Raw genomic sequence first — 18071 nt, 5'->3', positions numbered from 1 at the left:
TGTTAGATGAGAATTATCCATCTGATGCACTTGTATTTTCCCAAAAAAGTTTCCAGTTGTAGATAGGGTCCTATTAATAATGGCCTGGGTGAGAAGTTTGTTTGTGGTAGGTTAAGGTTAGGTGGGCGGTGGATTAAAGTTTAAGTAGGATGGGTTATGGTAGGTTTGGGTTAGAAGGTAGGTGGTGGCAGGTTAAGGTTAGGGAGGTGGGTGTGGAAGGTTAGGTTAAATGAGAGGGGTTGTGATAGATTTGGGTTAAATGGGCGATGGTGGCAGGTTCAGGATAGAGGGGTGGCTGTGAAAGGTTTGGGTTAAATGAGGGGTTGCGGTAGGTTTGGGTTAAATGGGCGGCTAAAGTCTCCTCCTTTCCTTTTATCCCCGTCTCCCTATTTTTTCAACTATGACGTCAGTGGTATCATTTCTCTGAGGGTTCACGGTCAAGTTGTATAATAGATTTTATTGCTCAAAATATGTTTTATTCAATTTTAATCTAAATTATAAGTGTTAATTGTAAATATTTTCGTGGTTAGGGATTTTGGGAATTGATACTAAAATTAATTTCCCAAAGGTACTCAATAGAATTAAACCCTGCTTTGATGACGAATTCGCGGATAGATAAAAAAACCAAGGCTGTGACCTAACACAGACTAAATAAGGCTATAACTTCTGAGATTTTAAAAAAGTTCATTATATTTACATGGTACTAATCTAGAGCGATTTTATAGGTGGCCAGGTTACAAAAATTATACAATCAAATTCCACTTATTTTTTCTTGTTTTTTTTCATGGTCATATTCAATAACTACCTCCGTATATTCTGATGTTGACGAGACAGCTTCAGGTAGACCACAAGGTCTAAAAAACACCACGCCGTCCATCCCAGCTAAGCCAACACCTACAGATTGTCCATCTTGTGTCACGTAACAAAATCGTGTGTCGGTTTCCGGCAAAAGAGAAGCAACTGTGGTTATGACTCGATCACTATGTAACTTCGACAAATCATATAAAGTTATTGTTTTTCTATCATTCCCTCCACCTCGTACGTCTGTCATCATTCTAGTTCCATCTGCAGAGAGATCGAATCTGCTAGTCATTCCACTAGCCCTCGTTTCTGCTAATTTTTCCCAGGTCTCCAAGCCATAGGCAACCAGCAGGTTCTGATTCTCGTAGTTTGAGCTTCCTGGTACTTGAAGTGGAGCCATATAATTTACTATTACACATGCCATCTTGACTGAGATGGTAAGAGAATAACAACTTCCACGCATATCATCACCTATTTTGTATTCCAGCTTGGTCAACAAAGTACCATCTGGGACTTTATATACATTAACAACAGACATATCCTGTGAAGGTAAAGTATAAAAGTTAGAAGAGAGGTATTAAGTACGAGTATATAGCGATAAAAACAGGGACAAAGCTATCTTAAAAAAATTCCGGGTTTCTTTAAGTTTATTAACACAACCACCCCAACCCCCTCCACTATTAAAGAACTTTGTAATCAACCTCCCCTTCACTCACACCCTAAATTAATGAGTTTTAAGAGAATTTTTGGGGAACAGAATTACAGAAGAATTACAGTCTTACAGAATTAAATATACAAATCGAGCGATTTTAATCGATTTAAAAATATTTACCGCCTTATTCTAAAGCCACCCCTTACGATTAGGTCAAGATAAGTAGATCAGATATGCAAACATTAAGATGTGTTCTAACTGATTAACATTCATATTACGCAGATTAAATTTTAGGTTAAGAATTATTCAATTTTTTTAAAATTAGCAAAAATGCATTAATTAAAAGATTTTATATGCCTCAACATCTGACATTAAAAGAAAAACAAAAACCAACAAATAACAACAACAAACCATCTAAAAGCTTACCGCACTGACGCAAATAAAATATTTCCCATCTTCTGAAAGCACAGCAACTTCAGGTCTTAAATCCATTCGACCTTCTTGTCGAATCTCGCCCACTTTCTTTCGTTGTACAGTGTCAAATATCATTAACGGGACTGACTTCTTATAGTTGTCGTTATACTCGCCACACAAAATAATGGTACCATCTTTACTTGCTAAAATGTGCTGGGCTTGGTTTTTCCACCCTGTTTTAAGGTCTTCTTTATACACACCTGAAAAAACAAATTCTTACAAGAATTGGGTGTGTCTACTTAAATTTTGAAACACAGACAAATTTAAAACTTTAAAATTTTGGGATATCTTAGGTATTGGGGTCAAATTTTAGGAATAACACCCTTAAAAATGATTCCCTATTTAAGGAGATTTTGCCAACAGATGAGTGGAAAAAGAATCACATTCAAGTGAGAGAGCTGTTCATTTCGAATTACATTATGCAAATACCATCCATTACTTTTGTTGTAAGATAAACAAATGCTTAACTTATTTTCACGTGAAATGCCACCCCAAACAATTTTGGATTTTTAAGGAATCACTCTTTTGGATCCAAATTGTAGTGTACATCTTAGAAGAGTCCATTTTTTAGGCTTTTTAGGAGATTTTAGGTGTGGCCACCCTAAATAATTTTCAACGCGTTTTAGAATTAAATTCCCAGCAGTAGGAGATTTTGAAAAAACAACAATGACAAATTTGTCAGAAATACTATATTTTTAAATACTGTCAGAGAAAGTGGCTACCTGTTTTTTTTTGTCCTGAGCCAGCTGTTGTCCTGAATGGCCTCGAAAAGTTTACTTAGTGGCACAAATCGTATTATTTAACAGATACTTCTGAGGTGGTTTAATCATGTAGAAAAAACACATAACAAACAATTGGCACAATAAATGCAGGAATTCAAAAGAGAATGATGTCACAAGGTTAGGCAGTTCTGGAAGACACGTAAGTTAGTTAGCTACTCCGAGCAGTTTAATGTTGATAAACAGAGTTTGCAATCCCGAGGAAAAGGCTAGCATGTAAAAATCGAAGATAAGGGGAATATCTTATCATTAGTTTTAGGTCTAGCCTCTTCAGCCTGCATTAGAGTTGCTGTCGGGGGGTTCTATATAAAACTCCCACTTGAGAAACTAAGGTTGCGGAAACACCATCACCTAATGAGATAAAGCCCAAGACACCCATCCTTTCTCATGCTAAGCACTAAGTAGAAAGAACTTATTCACATTTTTCTGATTTCTAAGGCCACGCATTGAAACAGTTTTTGGAATTAAGGACTATCACAAACTTCCCCCAGTCAGTAAGTTGATTCTTCTGCGATTGTAAAATTAATAAATTCAAGAAATACCTGTTTTCCAATCAAAGATTTGAAACTTCTTTCTACTTTCGTCAAACATCAGTAACTCATTTGTTTGTCTTAACAATACCCAAGTATTATTATAAAAAGATGGCGGGTAGTCGCCTAACGGCAAAGTCGTTGCACCGACGACTCGACCTTCAACAAAATCGATTGTTATTACAGATTTTTTATTATGTTCCCAGATAAGCATGTGTTTGTCATCAACGAGATAAAGAAATGTAGGGAACAAGCCCTGCGTCGTTATTTTTCTCGTTTTGTTGTACGTGGTAGTGTCATAAAAAGTGAATATGGGGTCCATGGGAGGTATCGAAACAGCCATGTTCAACTCTGTTGGGTGGACGAACATTTCCCGCTCACCTAAATTCAATTAAAAAAAAGAGAAGAAAAAAGTGAATACAAAGAAAAAGTATGCTTCATATTTTACATTATTAGTTAAATGAGTAACCTTTTCCAACGTAATCTTTAGCCTTCTCAATATCTGTTTTGTTTATATTTTCCGCAGTTATTTCATTAAACTCGATTAAATTGGTATCATATACTAGCATGGCCGTATTATTTTGGTCCATCGAGACGACAATAAGAGTGTCCTGTTGACCACTGATGGCTTGCTTATATTGATTGCCTTGATAACCCTGTTAAAAGAAAAGGCAAATAATTATTTCATGCTGTTTTTAAAGGTATCTGTTACAAAAAGATACGTTTTTCCTTAGCGAGGTTTTGTGGAAGTAACGTTTGGCCTAAAAGATTACGCATATCTTTGCAACAAAGGTTAAACGTGGAGTTTCGCAATTTCAACACAAGGTGGTCACGGAAGTTAAAATTTCAAAATTTCAGAATTTCTGTCCGCAAGAAAAACGTCATGCAACAGGCACACAAAAAGCGTGTAATTTAAAGACGGGCGACCTCGTGGATATTTCCACGGGTTAACGACTAGTCCTTATTAATAATCCCCGTATTTTTTCAGCAATTGTGCAAAATGGTACTACAGTAACGATAGCTGCTGATTTTGTAGCTGCTCCACAAATATGATATAATAAAGAACGGACGAACCCGTGGATTTATCTTTCAAATTCCCTTTTATAGATGGCCTCCACATGTTTAAATTTAAGCAAATTTTAACATTAGAACATTAAGGCTTCAGATGGTTAAAACGTTAAAATATGTAAAAAATATTCAAGTACATTTGTCAACACTAAGAAATACTGAAAGCTTCTTTAAACTTCTTAACTTATTAAAAAAAATTAATTACATTAACAAAATTAAGAACATTTTGGAGCTTCAAAAGGAAAAGTTAAAAACATTTGAAGGCTTCGTTTAAGTTAAGTGTATGCTATAGAATTATTAAGAAAAACACAGCAGTTTACTCACACTTTTCATAGCATGCCTTTCACGACCTGTTTGAACGTTCCAAAAGTTAATCTGAAGCATAGTTGGCCATATTAACTCATCACCGCTCATAGACACATTTGTAACATATAATATCGTGTGTGAGTCCATGCCTTCAAGCTTTTTTACTATGTTCCATGTAACAGGATCATAGATATGCAACCATACCGTTTTATACGTTTCATTTACACTCGAGGGCGAATTTAATAAGACGAACTTGCTTCTGTCTTCAGAGAATGTAAAGAACACTATAGAGCTTGGGCTTTTGATTTTCTTTTTATATTTGTGATCTGCGATTTTCCCAACAAAGAATCGATCTTTCACTTTCCTTGAGTACACGAACTGGTCCGTACCAGCCATGATAATGTCAACCAAAGGGTCCTTTGATTCTGTTGGCTTGTCTTCTATCTTGTGTTTTAAAGCCTAAAAATAAGTTCCTTATTTGCCAGTTCAAAATCTTTTAAAAGTACCAATTTTTTGTTATTTTTCAGATTTAACATAGTTTGAGTATTTCGATCTCCAGGAATACACTTTTGGTGGCATAATACTTACAGTTATATCCTACCCACCTTAAGACTTATTACAACACAGTTTAAAACAGGTCACATACAACACGGTCCATTTTTTTGACGGCCATGTATTGTGGGATAAAAATATCCAAAAGAATTTTACTATTAATTAAAAAACATAACATAAAAACCCATGACAACAATTATAAGTATGCACAGCTAATAACTCTTACAAGAATAAAGTGTAACCTGGAATAAAAAACAAGAACATTTCAAGAACACAACGTAAAAACAATTTTCTGAAATTTTAGAACAACTCATGGAATTTAAGAAATTTAGGTATTTTAGCACCACTAATTAAATTATGCTTTATTCCTCATAGTTGTGAAAATTCCGAGTTCTTTATTATCATGATTTTTTAAATAGTCTTTTTAAAAATTTCGAGTACCAGTGGGTAAGAAGCGGTCACTCGACTAATGCCTTTGTTAATATCTTCAAACATATTGCAATAAATTTAATGACGATAAAAACAGAATTGGGTTAACGAAAAGTTATTTTGATTTGGGTATAGCCTTTCTTATTGAGGTCGGCAAAAAATTGCTGACGTAAATTGCCATCTGCAAACTTGGGCTTTAGGTCGGTACTTCATTTTTTTTTTTTTTGCGATCGCACGCTTTCATAAACGAACAACAGTTAAGAGAGAAAATGAGAAAAAACTTTTGTAAGATATAGTTGCATCTAGCTTAAATATAAACCATGTCGGCGAAAACTTGCCGACGTGAAGCAAGAATATTTGTCAACACGTGGGCATTCGCCTGGGCAACTTCAAACATAATGTTAAAATTTCGATCTAGTAATTTATTTCTAATCAGGATATTACTTCAAAGAAAGAAACTTCGAATGCCGCCGTGAGTTAGAAAGACTAAGGTTCCATTAGAATTTAGTGTATATTGAAAATCGAACTGAGTCAGAAAACAATAATCCAGGTATGGAAAAATGTGACTTCAAGAAGTCTAAAAATCTTAAATGACGAAAACTTACAATAACTTTATCTTTACAATCGAACACAGCAACACCTTCTTCATTCAACATAACAAAATGTTCACCATCTTTCGTCATACCTGCACTTTCACCATAGCTACCAACATGATATTCATTGTAATATATCTCTTCCGTCTGCAGATTTTGAGATATTACCTTGCTATAAGATGTAAAAATGGCGCAGGTGTCATTTTGAAATGGAAATATCATGCTGACAGTGTCTTCACAGTCGATGCAACGAAGCTGACGACCACTGGATAGATCCCAAATCCTATGAATTCAGTTGTTAAAAAATTTTTAAAACCAACCTAACGCTGTGGTTAAAAATAAAAAGTTTAACAAGACTGGGCGTTTATTAGAGGTTATATTAGCTCTAATAAATGCCCAGGCTCTATGAAACGCCCGTCGCCAATAAACGCCCCCTTCTTTAAAAATTAAAAAATAATAGTTAAAACAACAGGACAAAAAAAAGGACAAGTTTACATTCTTCAAGCAATTTCTGAATTAGATTTGTTAAACATACAACAACATAGGTCATAGGTTCATAAAGAAAACACTTTGTGAATTTATAAAAAACATTTTTTTTTAACGAGTGCATATATATTACAGCAAAGAAAAAAATTTAAAAGAATTTAAAAGAAATTTTTTGTTTTATTGGTAACCGAGAGAGCGTTTATTTGAAAATAAAATAATAATACCTGACAGTTGAATCACCACTTGCTGAAATCAAGCGTTTTTTGTCGGCTGTAACCACTGCGTAATTCACTGCTTGTTCGTGTCCAGCCAAACTATGTATGATAGGCCCACCCAGTTCATCATAACAACGTTGCGATGGATACAAACAAGGCGAGTTCGACATTTTTGCTTGTTTCAACAAACTAACAAAATTTTCTGACGAAGTATTGCTAGCTCTTCCAACCAACTGCCCAGCCAACTGATTAGGATCTGCCATCAGTGTTTTTCCAGAAATTTTAAAAAATTCTTCAATGAGTTTAATTTCTCTGTTGTCGGGGAACTGTTGTGTCGCTTCAGCGCAATCTTCAAGGACATACTGATAACCAAACGCTTTTAACTTTTTCCACAAGAAATCAAAGTTAAACAACACCTCATCTTTTAGAGACTTTATATTTTTCGATGCAATCAAATGTCGTGGCAATTCACTCAACTTTCGGTAATTATAAACACCCTCGCTGCCATCTGGATTAACTTGAAAAGAATTCGGTTGCGCAGCAACAAGTCGATCACTTTCACCAGTATCGCCACTTTTGCTAGTAAACGATTTCTTCTTTCCATTGCTCCAAACTCCACGAAAGTATTCACTAAGCAGTACATGATAAGACAGCTGTTCCTTTGGATGTAAATATCTTTCCGTAGCTGTTTCAATAAACTGTCGATGATACCACATGTTCACCAGACTTCCATTAGCACCTCTGGATACAATATAAGAACCCAAATCTGATTTAACCCGCACCCACAGTAATGGCGGAATCCTACGTACAGGTGGAGTCCAGTATTGATAAACATCATTTAATACGTCATCATCGATCGAAAGAAGTTCATCGATTTCAGCGTCAGTTAAACCATGCTTTGATGTAGTGATCAAGCCTAAAGCATGGCTTACCAATGCCTTGCCATGTAATCTTTCAAGTCGAGCAAACAACGAGTTAATAGCGTCTTTTATGTTCGAGTCTAGCGCAGTTTCTTCAGGTTTGGTGTAAGACTTCCAATTAACAGCTTTGTCGAAACATAACTTGAGAAATAATGGCAGTGGACACTTCAAAAAAGCATCCATAACTATCTTCGTTTGTGCTTCAGTCAATTTTTTCGAAGCATCACTTAACCATGCAAATAATATATCATTAGCAGTCGTGACAGGAAGTTTTGGAACTTCAAGAAATGACGTTACTGGTAGAAGATGCTATAACAAGATGCACGAAATCAATCCCATATTTTAACAGGAAGAAATTGAATAAATCTCCGGTTTATAAAAATGCTTTGTCAGTTAATTCCTAATTCTTAAGGTTTATTTTCACCAGAGCAGAAGATCTCTATAAATAGAATGGCGGTAATTGAATTTGCTTTGTTTAAAATGATAGCCGATTTTGTATAAAGAATGCATGACATAGGGATTCCCAGAATATGCACAACAGGCGATAATTAGAGTATATAGGAAGGAAGAGACTGTGGATTTTCCACGGGCTAACAACTAGTCTTTTATAACAACATAAAGTTGACCTATACCTTTAAGTTAAACAAAATTTGATATTTTTCATCTGGTAGCGTTGATATGACGATCTTCACACAAGATGGCAACTCTTTTGGCAACCACTTCATAAGATATGCACCATCATCAGGAGACAGCTGGTCAATCGAGTCGATAAACATGACCACTTCAGTTTCTGATTCTTTGAGTTCTTCTATTAGGTTACCTAAATACTCGATTAACTTCTTTGAGTTCTAAAAAGAATAATGAAAGATTTGTCATTTGGAAAAATTTGGTCTATTCACTTGTCGGGCAGCCTAAAATTTGTTAAACTTTAAAGATGGAGCAATTTTCTAGGCAACAGTCAGCCTAAAGTGAGTGAATGAAAAAAAGAAGGAGAAAAAGACATAACAGGTATTTTTAATGTTGTAAAATTCAAAAGTTTTGTATGAAAAACGTAATTAAAAGGCAGTTTGATTTTTATTGGCGCACCAGCCTAACTAAAAAAGCAAACACGTGAATTTAGTCTTTCAATTAAAAGTCAATAAGCTACAATTAAACAACAGTTGAGTCTGTAAAAATACAAACTTAACCGACATTTAGTCTTTGTCAAATTGTGTTACGTTTAATAAATTCACAGACGCTATTCGTCACATGTGAGTATCAGTACCACGGAAATGGTGACAAGACCTAGTACACAAAAATACACACTCACAGCAGGAACAAAAGCTGCTGATTCACCAGTAGCTCTTTTCAACTGACAACAAATGCTGTGCAATAACTTCGCTAACGTTGACGAATCGGAAGTGGTTCCTAAAAATCTGGTTATTTGGATTCTATCTTCATGATTTTGTTTGGCTAGCAAACCAGCTTTAGCCATAATAGATGTTTTACCACAGCCTGACGGACCGTAAACAATCAAAGGTTTGTTATTCTCTGAAGTCGAGGAAAGATAAGATTCAATTTTCTCTAACACTTCCTCTCGACCATGGAACACTCTACTTTTTTCTTGACATGTGGCAGCCTGCTGACAAATTTCTTTGATCAAATTATCGTCAATATCAAAAGCTTCTCTAGAAAAAAATAATAATGGCTTGGATAAAGCTGGCTATAGTAAAACACATTTATTACCATTTATCAGCCACAATGATTTCATAGCACAATACTCTTTATGGCATAATAAAAAGATAGAATTACTGTGGCTGTATTTTTCTATCGTAAACCTAGAAAATTTCAGCGAGATTCTTATGTTTTATACAAAGCACACTTTGGCACGCCGAAGTCAAAGGCTCGGAACAACAAAAAAGGCAAGAGTAACGGATTATGTTTTCTGATACTGTAAAAGTGCCACGTAAAATGCAAGTGGGGACGAAAGAGAATATGATTTTAATAGAAAAGGTTTGTTGGTAACTGGCAAGGGAGCACCCAAATACTTTGTGATCAAATTTAGAAAACCCTACCTTTCCTTAATCCCATCATCAATCATTTTCACTAAAATCTGTTGGAAATCCTTGCAAAGTAACTTCAAGTAATCATCATGTTGTTTCTGCATTGGATCGATACCAACCTCAGAGTGCCAGTTAACATCGTACACTGATATCTTATCAGAAGTTAACACTTTCGGAATCTTCTCACTCTTTAGCGATTCTAATAAGTCATTTGCTTGTGTATCTAGGTCTGGACCAATCTTATCGATAAAATTTCGCGTGTTATGCTCACTTATGTGATCGTGGATGTCGTTAATATTGCGTTTAAACCAATAGCAATGTTTGAGAGGTTCTTTGGCTTTCAAAATTCCACGGTTGATTTCGTCTTCGGTTACTAAAGAATACCATTTATTAACAAGTAACAAACGAAGGAAGGAATGAACGATCGAACGGCATTTAGTTCTTTTTTTTAAAAAATATTACATCACTTTAAAATCTCACAAGAAACTATGAATAAAAAGAGAGAGATGTCTTAATTTGGCAAATATATCTATAAATAGATTATACTTTAGTCATCAGACAACATTTCCTCGTTGCCAAAAAGAACAAAGCTTTCTGTAGTCCCATAAAGTAACAAGAATTTAAACAATTGTACAAATTACCAGACATAAAATATTTCCACATTGAATTTTTATCTCCCTTTAAAGCTTTCGTTGCAGCTTGCCGGAATACAGCTTGCATCCTTTCAAATGCTGCCCACCAATCAGAGGAGGCCTGTGAACGCTCTTCCTTGGATGCTGTTTGGTTATTGTAATTTGGAAGAAGATCGTTGATTGGCTGCAGCACGTAAGTTAAAGGAATGGTATTGCTATCCAAATAAAACCATTTCTTTATCAATTCGATATCTGCTTCATTTGATATCACTTCCAACATGGAATCAAGTTCGTTTGCAGGTATCTTTGGAGGAAATGGTCTATATCCATACTTTTGCCCAAGTAATGTCTAAAAATAAGAGTGAACTTGAAACAAAATTTTCAATTCAATCTTAAAATACTTAGAAACATATCAGAATCACATTCAACAAACAAACGGTTGTGTTATACAAAACATTCCATGCAGTTTTAAATTGTTAAATTGTTATGAGCGCATTTTTTTAATAATAGCCATCGAAAACAAGTGGTGCTGCCACTAAATGCATGAAATAATAAAAACAAAAGGAATATGGAATTACATATATTTTATTGACCCGACTGCTACCCCAAGAGTAAACCCCTTCTTTAATAGCAATGCCTGAAATATGTATGCCAGGTGAACGTTCCTTGTTTTTTCAAGAGGCTATAAATAGTGCTAAGATATGCTTTACAGAAAGGCTTGCAGCTGTGGGTATGATCTAAACTGTTTCAGAACAAGAATCGATTCTCCGAAGAAGCACAAAGTCGCGAAAAAAGTTAAACAAAATCTCAATAAGAAATTTTGAACTAAAAAAATTGCTAGAAAGACACAGAAATGGTGGTAACACCATCGCGACTTTTTACTTCAGCAATATACAGCAGTATGCAGCATATCCAAGACTAACAAATCAAAAAAACATACTATGAAATTTGGACCAGTAGATAATTTTTGACAAGCTTTAAGTTCTCTCATACACAACTCCGATGTCATGTGATCAGCAGTGGCTTCATCTCGAACTCCCCATCTCATATCGACCACTTGGAAATCATAACCCTGCGACTGACAATATTCTTTAAGTTTGGGGTAAACATTAACCATCAAAGAATTTCGTTCGTGGAAAGTATCTACAAAATCAATACGGTTATGTAACAGCCTATGACAAAAAGAACCACTAGGGAGAGGGGGGTGTACAATGAGCCATGCATTAAAATATTCATAATACAGTATGCAAAAACTATTCATGAAATTAAAAAACTATTTGGCATAGATATTTTTCTAATCAGATCAAATTTTGACTTTTGTTTATAGCCTTCTAATTTGCCTAGACTACTTGGTGGAACAAAACGCAGAGAAGGGTAACATAATATAAAAAATAAAATTAAAAGTTTTAGATCTTAGGTTCATCTTAGAGCATAAGTGAGTATTATTTCTGGAAGTTAAAACCTTGGCAGTTTCGAAATTTAGGAAATAAAATTAAAAAAAATAAAATTATAATTACATACTTCATGACCATAAAGTTTTTCGCAAAAAAAAGAAGTAAAAAGCCTTTTAACATTAACTTGTGGATTTCCCTTGCTTGGGATAGCAGAAGGGTAAAAAATAAGTATATCTAGAAATTGTGGAAAAAACTTTTAAATACAACACTGTAATTTACATTTTACACAAAAGTATATTTCAGATATGTGCACAGAACAAGAAAAAAGGATAATTATCTACATTTTTCTGATTTAAATATTTTCTAGGTGGTTCTACAGGTCTTCCTTAAGTTTTGCTAAAAGTTTTTCCAGGAAGTGACATACAATAAATTAAAACATATAAAGGCAGGTTTTCACTTACACAAAAAAAATGAAAGCGATCACTGAGATTGATACAATGTAGGATTTTTTCAGTTATTTTTTGTCAATCAACATTGAGCAATTCGAACATTTTAATTCAGTTAAAAACCTGCCTTAAAAGCACTTACCCCTGTAAGTGAACTTGAATAAGGGATAAGGAACTTACCAGTGAATGTTGAACTTGTAAATATTCGCACAATGCGAACCAGTGGTGGCAGTTCAAGATTGATATCACCGTTTAGCATGTGCTTAACGAACTCGTTAGGTGAAATATTCTCTTTCACTTCTTCATCATCACTGTTATCACTTTCATTTATGTCATTCCAGTCTTGATTCACAGAATTTTCTAAATTGAACCAAAATTAATTGATGCTTTACATAAAAAAGAAAATTGAAAATCTCAATACTGTAAATTTCAGAAAAAACAAAACCAGAAAAGATGACACTATCTTCGGAAGAAGCCTGGAAGATAACCTAATTGATGAATTTTCAATGTAAACCACTATTTCAACTCCAAAAAATTTCATAAATGGATTTTCTTTTAGTGGGGAAAGCAGGTGTCAGTCTAACCAAATACATGAAATGTATCTTATCTTTGAAATGTCATGAGCTTGGTTGGCAACGATACAGTGATCTTGTCCTTCTTATAATCAATATTTTTACCCGTCCTTCTTCTATTTTTACATTTTGCCAGATGGTATACTTAGCTATAAGAGCTGCATTTATATAAGTTTGATTATAAAATGGAGAAAGTTTTATATGGTGTGATATTGTTACTAATTTTTTCAAAGAAATTAACTTTTGAAAAAGTATTTAATTTATTAAGCTATAAGGCAAACGAGAGGTACTGATATGGAACCTTAGGATACTCCATGAATATTATTATAAATATTTTATATACATCATTAACATTATTTATTCTAACAATCTTGTTACTTTTGAAGAAATTGTCAGTAACCAATGAACGCTCCTTATTACTTATACCAGAACAGGGTAGCTTAGTTAAAAGACATGAGTGATGTCAAAAGCTTTTTTTTTAAATCAATGAACAATGCGGCAGGTGCAAGATTGTCCATAATTTCCAGGGCTCATTCTCTGTACTCTCTGTATAATTTTTAAATAAGGTAATATTTTTTATACTAGCTGAATACCCGTGGGGGAATCCACTGAATCCCTCATTAAACCGATGTAAGGGATACCAAACAAAAACATACAACACAGTAATATGAATTTTTAAAAGTCACAATTTGTATTATTCTAGTTTATAACCACTAGAACAAAACGTCCAAAAAAATAAATATATGCAGCAATAAAAAAATAACAATAAAAGAGAAAAAAACCCTGGGATTGAAGTTGCTCACAATCTGCGTTATATTTGTACCCGCTGAAACAGAACGCTTAAAAATATAAGCATGTCCAGCAACAAATAAAAATGCAAAAAGTTTAACAAAATCGAAGGTGGCTAACAAATCTGTTAAAACTATATACTTGCTTTGCCATACCTGAAATATAAAAGGTAAAATGGTATTCCAGACATTAGAAAAAATCGATAAGTCACACAAATAAGGTTATTGCAAAGTTTCCACAACGTACAGATTCTAATGCATCATACCAAGTTAGCTATTTAATCTATTGCATATAGCAACCTTCCCAATGCGCAAACGTGCAGTGCATGATAACAATGCAGTGTTTTCGAATTGAAGAATCGAATATTATTTTAAACGGTAACGTAACAGATGTAAACATTGATTTAACTTTGTTTACATTAAGATTTATTATAACGACATCAACCACTTCGTAGCGTTAAAAACAGTAACAACGAAAAAATACTTTCTACATTTTATATAAACTCTTCTCTATTATATACACGCTGTATTTTATAAGAATAGTGTTTTTTTTTTGTTTCGGCCTTCATGTTCTTAGCTTTCCCTGCTGTACTTGCCCATTGTTTTGGAGAGAAAAAGGTTCAGTCATACAAATTTTTATATTAAAAGAAACAACCAAGCTTAGACATATTCTTAGGATATTCTGACCCATTGTTTAGAGTATATTCTTACAAAAAATGTTAAATATGTTCAGGCTAAAGACAAAACATATTTAACTTCATATTAAAGGGAAAGTTTAGCTGGAAGCGTGTAAACGGCTTAAAAACGTCGCTTTACATTTTAGATTCTTATAAAAATTGTGTCAAAAGAAAACGCATTTAAGCTCAAGACTCAACAAGGAACTAAAAATTTAAAGGAAAAGCTGAGCTCTGAAAGTTAAAACGGTTAAAAAAAAACGTTACACACCTAAACTTATCTCTTTACCAGATAAACTAAACAACAAACCTGCCTTTCTTTCGCTTTCTCAGTTAGCTAGCGTCTCTGGATAAAAGACCAATCATTTTTTTACTTCGATTATTAAACTTCGCTTCATCCCAAAGAAAACAAATTGAAAATGTATAGCTAGCTACAATTTTCTGATACATTTCCAATCAGTTCTCTTTTTGACGTTATATTATCGTACGTTTTTCTTCCTTATAACAAATATTTCTGGCAACAACATACACTTTTTTTATTCTCGCTCGACATCAACAGTCGCTCTACAATGACAACAGTTTTGTTCTTTACTTGTTAGATTCGAATTATCATTCGAATTCGATAGTTTTTTTAAAAGAAAGCAACTTCGGTCCCAGAACACAAAAAAGATAGAAGAAACAAATAAGCTTTAATCTAACCTCGTGATGAGTAAACCTTGTTTGAAAACACTTTTTTCAGGATTCCTTTAAAAAAGAGACAACTTTCTTCGCTTCGGTTTTCATTTTTCAGTTAATAAACTTTGTTTCTGTGAGATACGGCGCGCACATGGTAAACCGGGGGTAAAACTTAATTATTCTATCTTAAACGACCAGCGGGGCTTTTACAACAAAAAAACAAATAAAACCATTTGAAATTAAAATAAAAATTAGTTTTAATGAGTAAGGAAAAAGAGTTTTATTTTAAAAAAAAAATAAGAAAAGAGAATTTAATATTTATATAGTAACCCCCTGATTTGCGTTTTATTTAACTTGGTAAATTTTAGCGTAACGCCACGTCGTAAGAAAATGACCTGTGATTTGTGTGACGTGGCCTCACCGTGCGCACACACACACAAGGCGTATTAATATATAGATTTCTTATGTTTGAGTATTTCCAGGTGTCCCAAGTGGAAATTAACAAAAAACAGAACTAAATGAAAAGTTGAGCTTTTGAATGTAAACAAATTGTTTTAGTAATTTTGTAGAAAACATTTGAATGGAAATTGACAGCACTGTCCATAACAAGTCACATAGGAATTTCATAGATGCCAGTTGATTTTGTGTTAGTAAAACGCTCTTAGGTTTCTTTACAAAATTATCCCTCCTAGATTTTAAAAAGACTCTTTTTTGTTTTACAAAAACGTATTATTGTTGCCATGCTCTTCTAAAATCAACACCTGCCCAACCCCCTTGCAAATAAGAATTCTGAAAATGATAATTGTCTGTGAGAGAATAGATTGTTTAGGCAATGGGACAAAGCTTTAGGATAAAATTGCAAACTGAAAAATGACATTTACAGTTCGCATCCCAATAATAATGATCCTAACATATCAAATAAATTGAAGCTGGTAAACGTTTCACACTTTACAAGGATCTGTTTGCAAATTTAACAAGCAAGCAGAAAAGATCGAGGAGGTGAGGTTGTGATGTTTATCCGCACAACTCTCCCCCTCTTCATCCATGTGGATACACCCCTTATCATTTATATGTTTTAAAAAATGTCATGATTAACAGAATAGATAAACCAAAAAAATTAAAAGAGTGTCAAAATTAACCTTCATAACCTTCATCTTCAGGTTGTTCTTTCTCCTCCTCCTCCTTCTCCTCCTCCTCTTTTTCTTCATCATCTACTTCTACTTCTTCTTCTTCATCATCATCCTCTTCTTCCTCTTCCACTTCATCATCATCAACATTTCTAACTTCATCTACCTCTTCACATATATCAACAGAGTCACAGGGTGGTTCAATCTCAGATGCTGGCTCTATAATATTAGAATGTTCTGTTGATGAAAAAAATAAAGAAATTCAAATTTGATAATATGGATATGTGAAAATCTAAAAGTGATTTCCAATTATACACAACAAAGTACCTTAAAACAGAGAACAATTTTTTGCCAAAATATGATCCTACAGTAACTAACTGAGAAGCTATCACCGTAAATAAGGTCAACTTAGAAACAAATAAACGAAATATCAAAACGCAAAAAAGTCAAAATAAAGAAAACAATCAATCATTAAAAAATCAGATAATTTTTATGCTTACGATCTGGAACTGAAGGCTGTGATTGTTCACTGTAAGGAAAACATTAAGAATATTATACTCAAATGTTCAGGTCACCACAGGGTATTTAACAGTTGTAAATAGTATAACAGGCCTATCAATAAGGGGAGAGCAATTGCTCTAGCTCACGCAAAGGCTCGCCCAATTCTGAGAAATGAGAAACTAGCTGAGCCATTAATTGCTCCCCCAATTCTAAAAAAGGTTTCCTGCTGAGCAACATTAATTCATCTCACATAGAAATCAATGTTATCTTTCTTATTATTTACAGTAAAAAAGAACTAAAATACATAAAAAAGATAACACAACATAAAGAAAACAGACTTTGTGATAAAATTTGTGTTTATAATCTTATTTTATTTATTCTAATTGCTCACCCAGTTTAAATTATTGTACCCTTGGGGGAGCGATTTATAGCTCTGGTGTTATTTTTTTATTGATAGGCCTGGTATAATGGGTAGAAACACTTTTTCTTTTCAAATCATACTCAGCTTTTTTTCAATTAGAAAATACCAATCCAGTTACAAAATTTTTTACTTTCTTCTACCCTATAATTTTAATTTTATTTTTGATCCTTTAATGAGCTGTATTCCGTCTGTCTGACAAAAAAGCTGTGTTATGGAAACACAAAATGCGATACATAAAGGACATACAAACCCATGGATTTATTAACAGGCTATCAACTTATCTACAAATAATAGCAGTAAAAATCAAAAAAATATAATAAAAACATTAGAAAATACTAAATTAAAAAATAATTTTTTTCAAAGTAAATGGATGTGAGTTTGTGTAAACCAGATCATTTTTTAACTTTCTTGATCAAATGGATTCTCTGTTTCTAAAGAATAGTCTACTTACGAAGACTGTGGTGAACTTTTCTTCTTCATTTTGCCAACAACTGATCCCATTCTTGTTACAAACTTCAGAAATATCTACGTCAACTCCAATTTCCAAACGGTAAATTATTCAAAAAAAACATCTAAAAACTTTAAAAAAGTTTCTCCTCATACTCAAATGCTTCACCTGAATGACATGTTAGTTACATTTTTTTGCTGAAAACCTTCCTTTCACATTGATTTTTTTATCACACAATCAATATTTTAGAACATGAATTCACATAAAGCAAACATAAACCTTCGAGCATCCATAAATTATTAACATAAACAATTTGTTATAACAGATTTAAACTTAGTGTATCACAAACATTAGAATTTGATATTGTTGCTATGTTATGCATAATTTAGTGTTTCTGTTTGCTTATCAAAATGAGGTTTTTTCTGTTTTCATAAAGTGTACAACACCCCATGAAAGGTATTTTGTTAATTTTGAAAACATTATTTTTAATCACTTTAATAAAGGAACAATTCTTTATAAAGCTTTCTGTATGTTTCTAGGGGATTT

At 33.5% G+C, this 18071-nt stretch overlaps 1 protein-coding gene across 3 annotated transcripts; it reads right to left on the bottom strand.

Moving 5' to 3' along the window:
- Positions 1-652: 652 nt before the first annotated feature.
- LOC130621165 (NACHT domain- and WD repeat-containing protein 1-like) lies at positions 653-17738 on the bottom strand. 3 transcript variants are annotated; one of them, XM_057436480.1, is made up of 16 exons: positions 17529-17738; positions 16656-16684; positions 16168-16374; positions 12500-12679; positions 11420-11622; positions 10489-10828; positions 9860-10220; positions 9115-9472; positions 8438-8653; positions 6895-8114; positions 6197-6467; positions 4629-5069; positions 3706-3892; positions 3249-3617; positions 1880-2127; positions 653-1342 (listed from the first exon to the last, which is right to left on the bottom strand). In XM_057436480.1, the coding sequence occupies exons 1-16, from the start codon at positions 17576-17578 to the stop codon at positions 752-754; spliced, it is 5271 nt and encodes a 1756-aa protein (XP_057292463.1). In that variant the 5' UTR covers positions 17579-17738; the 3' UTR covers positions 653-751. The 3 variants fall into 3 exon arrangements, with proteins under 3 accessions (XP_057292463.1, XP_057292464.1, XP_057292465.1); XM_057436481.1 differs by having other exon boundaries at positions 16177-16374; XM_057436482.1 differs by lacking the exon at positions 16656-16684 and having other exon boundaries at positions 17529-17736.
- Between the last annotated feature and the right edge of the window lie 333 nt (positions 17739-18071).

This window comes from Hydractinia symbiolongicarpus, chromosome 12, assembly GCF_029227915.1.
Source record: "Hydractinia symbiolongicarpus strain clone_291-10 chromosome 12, HSymV2.1, whole genome shotgun sequence".
NCBI classification, from domain to species: Eukaryota; Metazoa; Cnidaria; class Hydrozoa; order Anthoathecata; family Hydractiniidae; genus Hydractinia; species Hydractinia symbiolongicarpus.
Note: the sequence above shows the minus strand (reverse complement) of the source record. Positions and strands in the feature narration are given on the sequence as shown.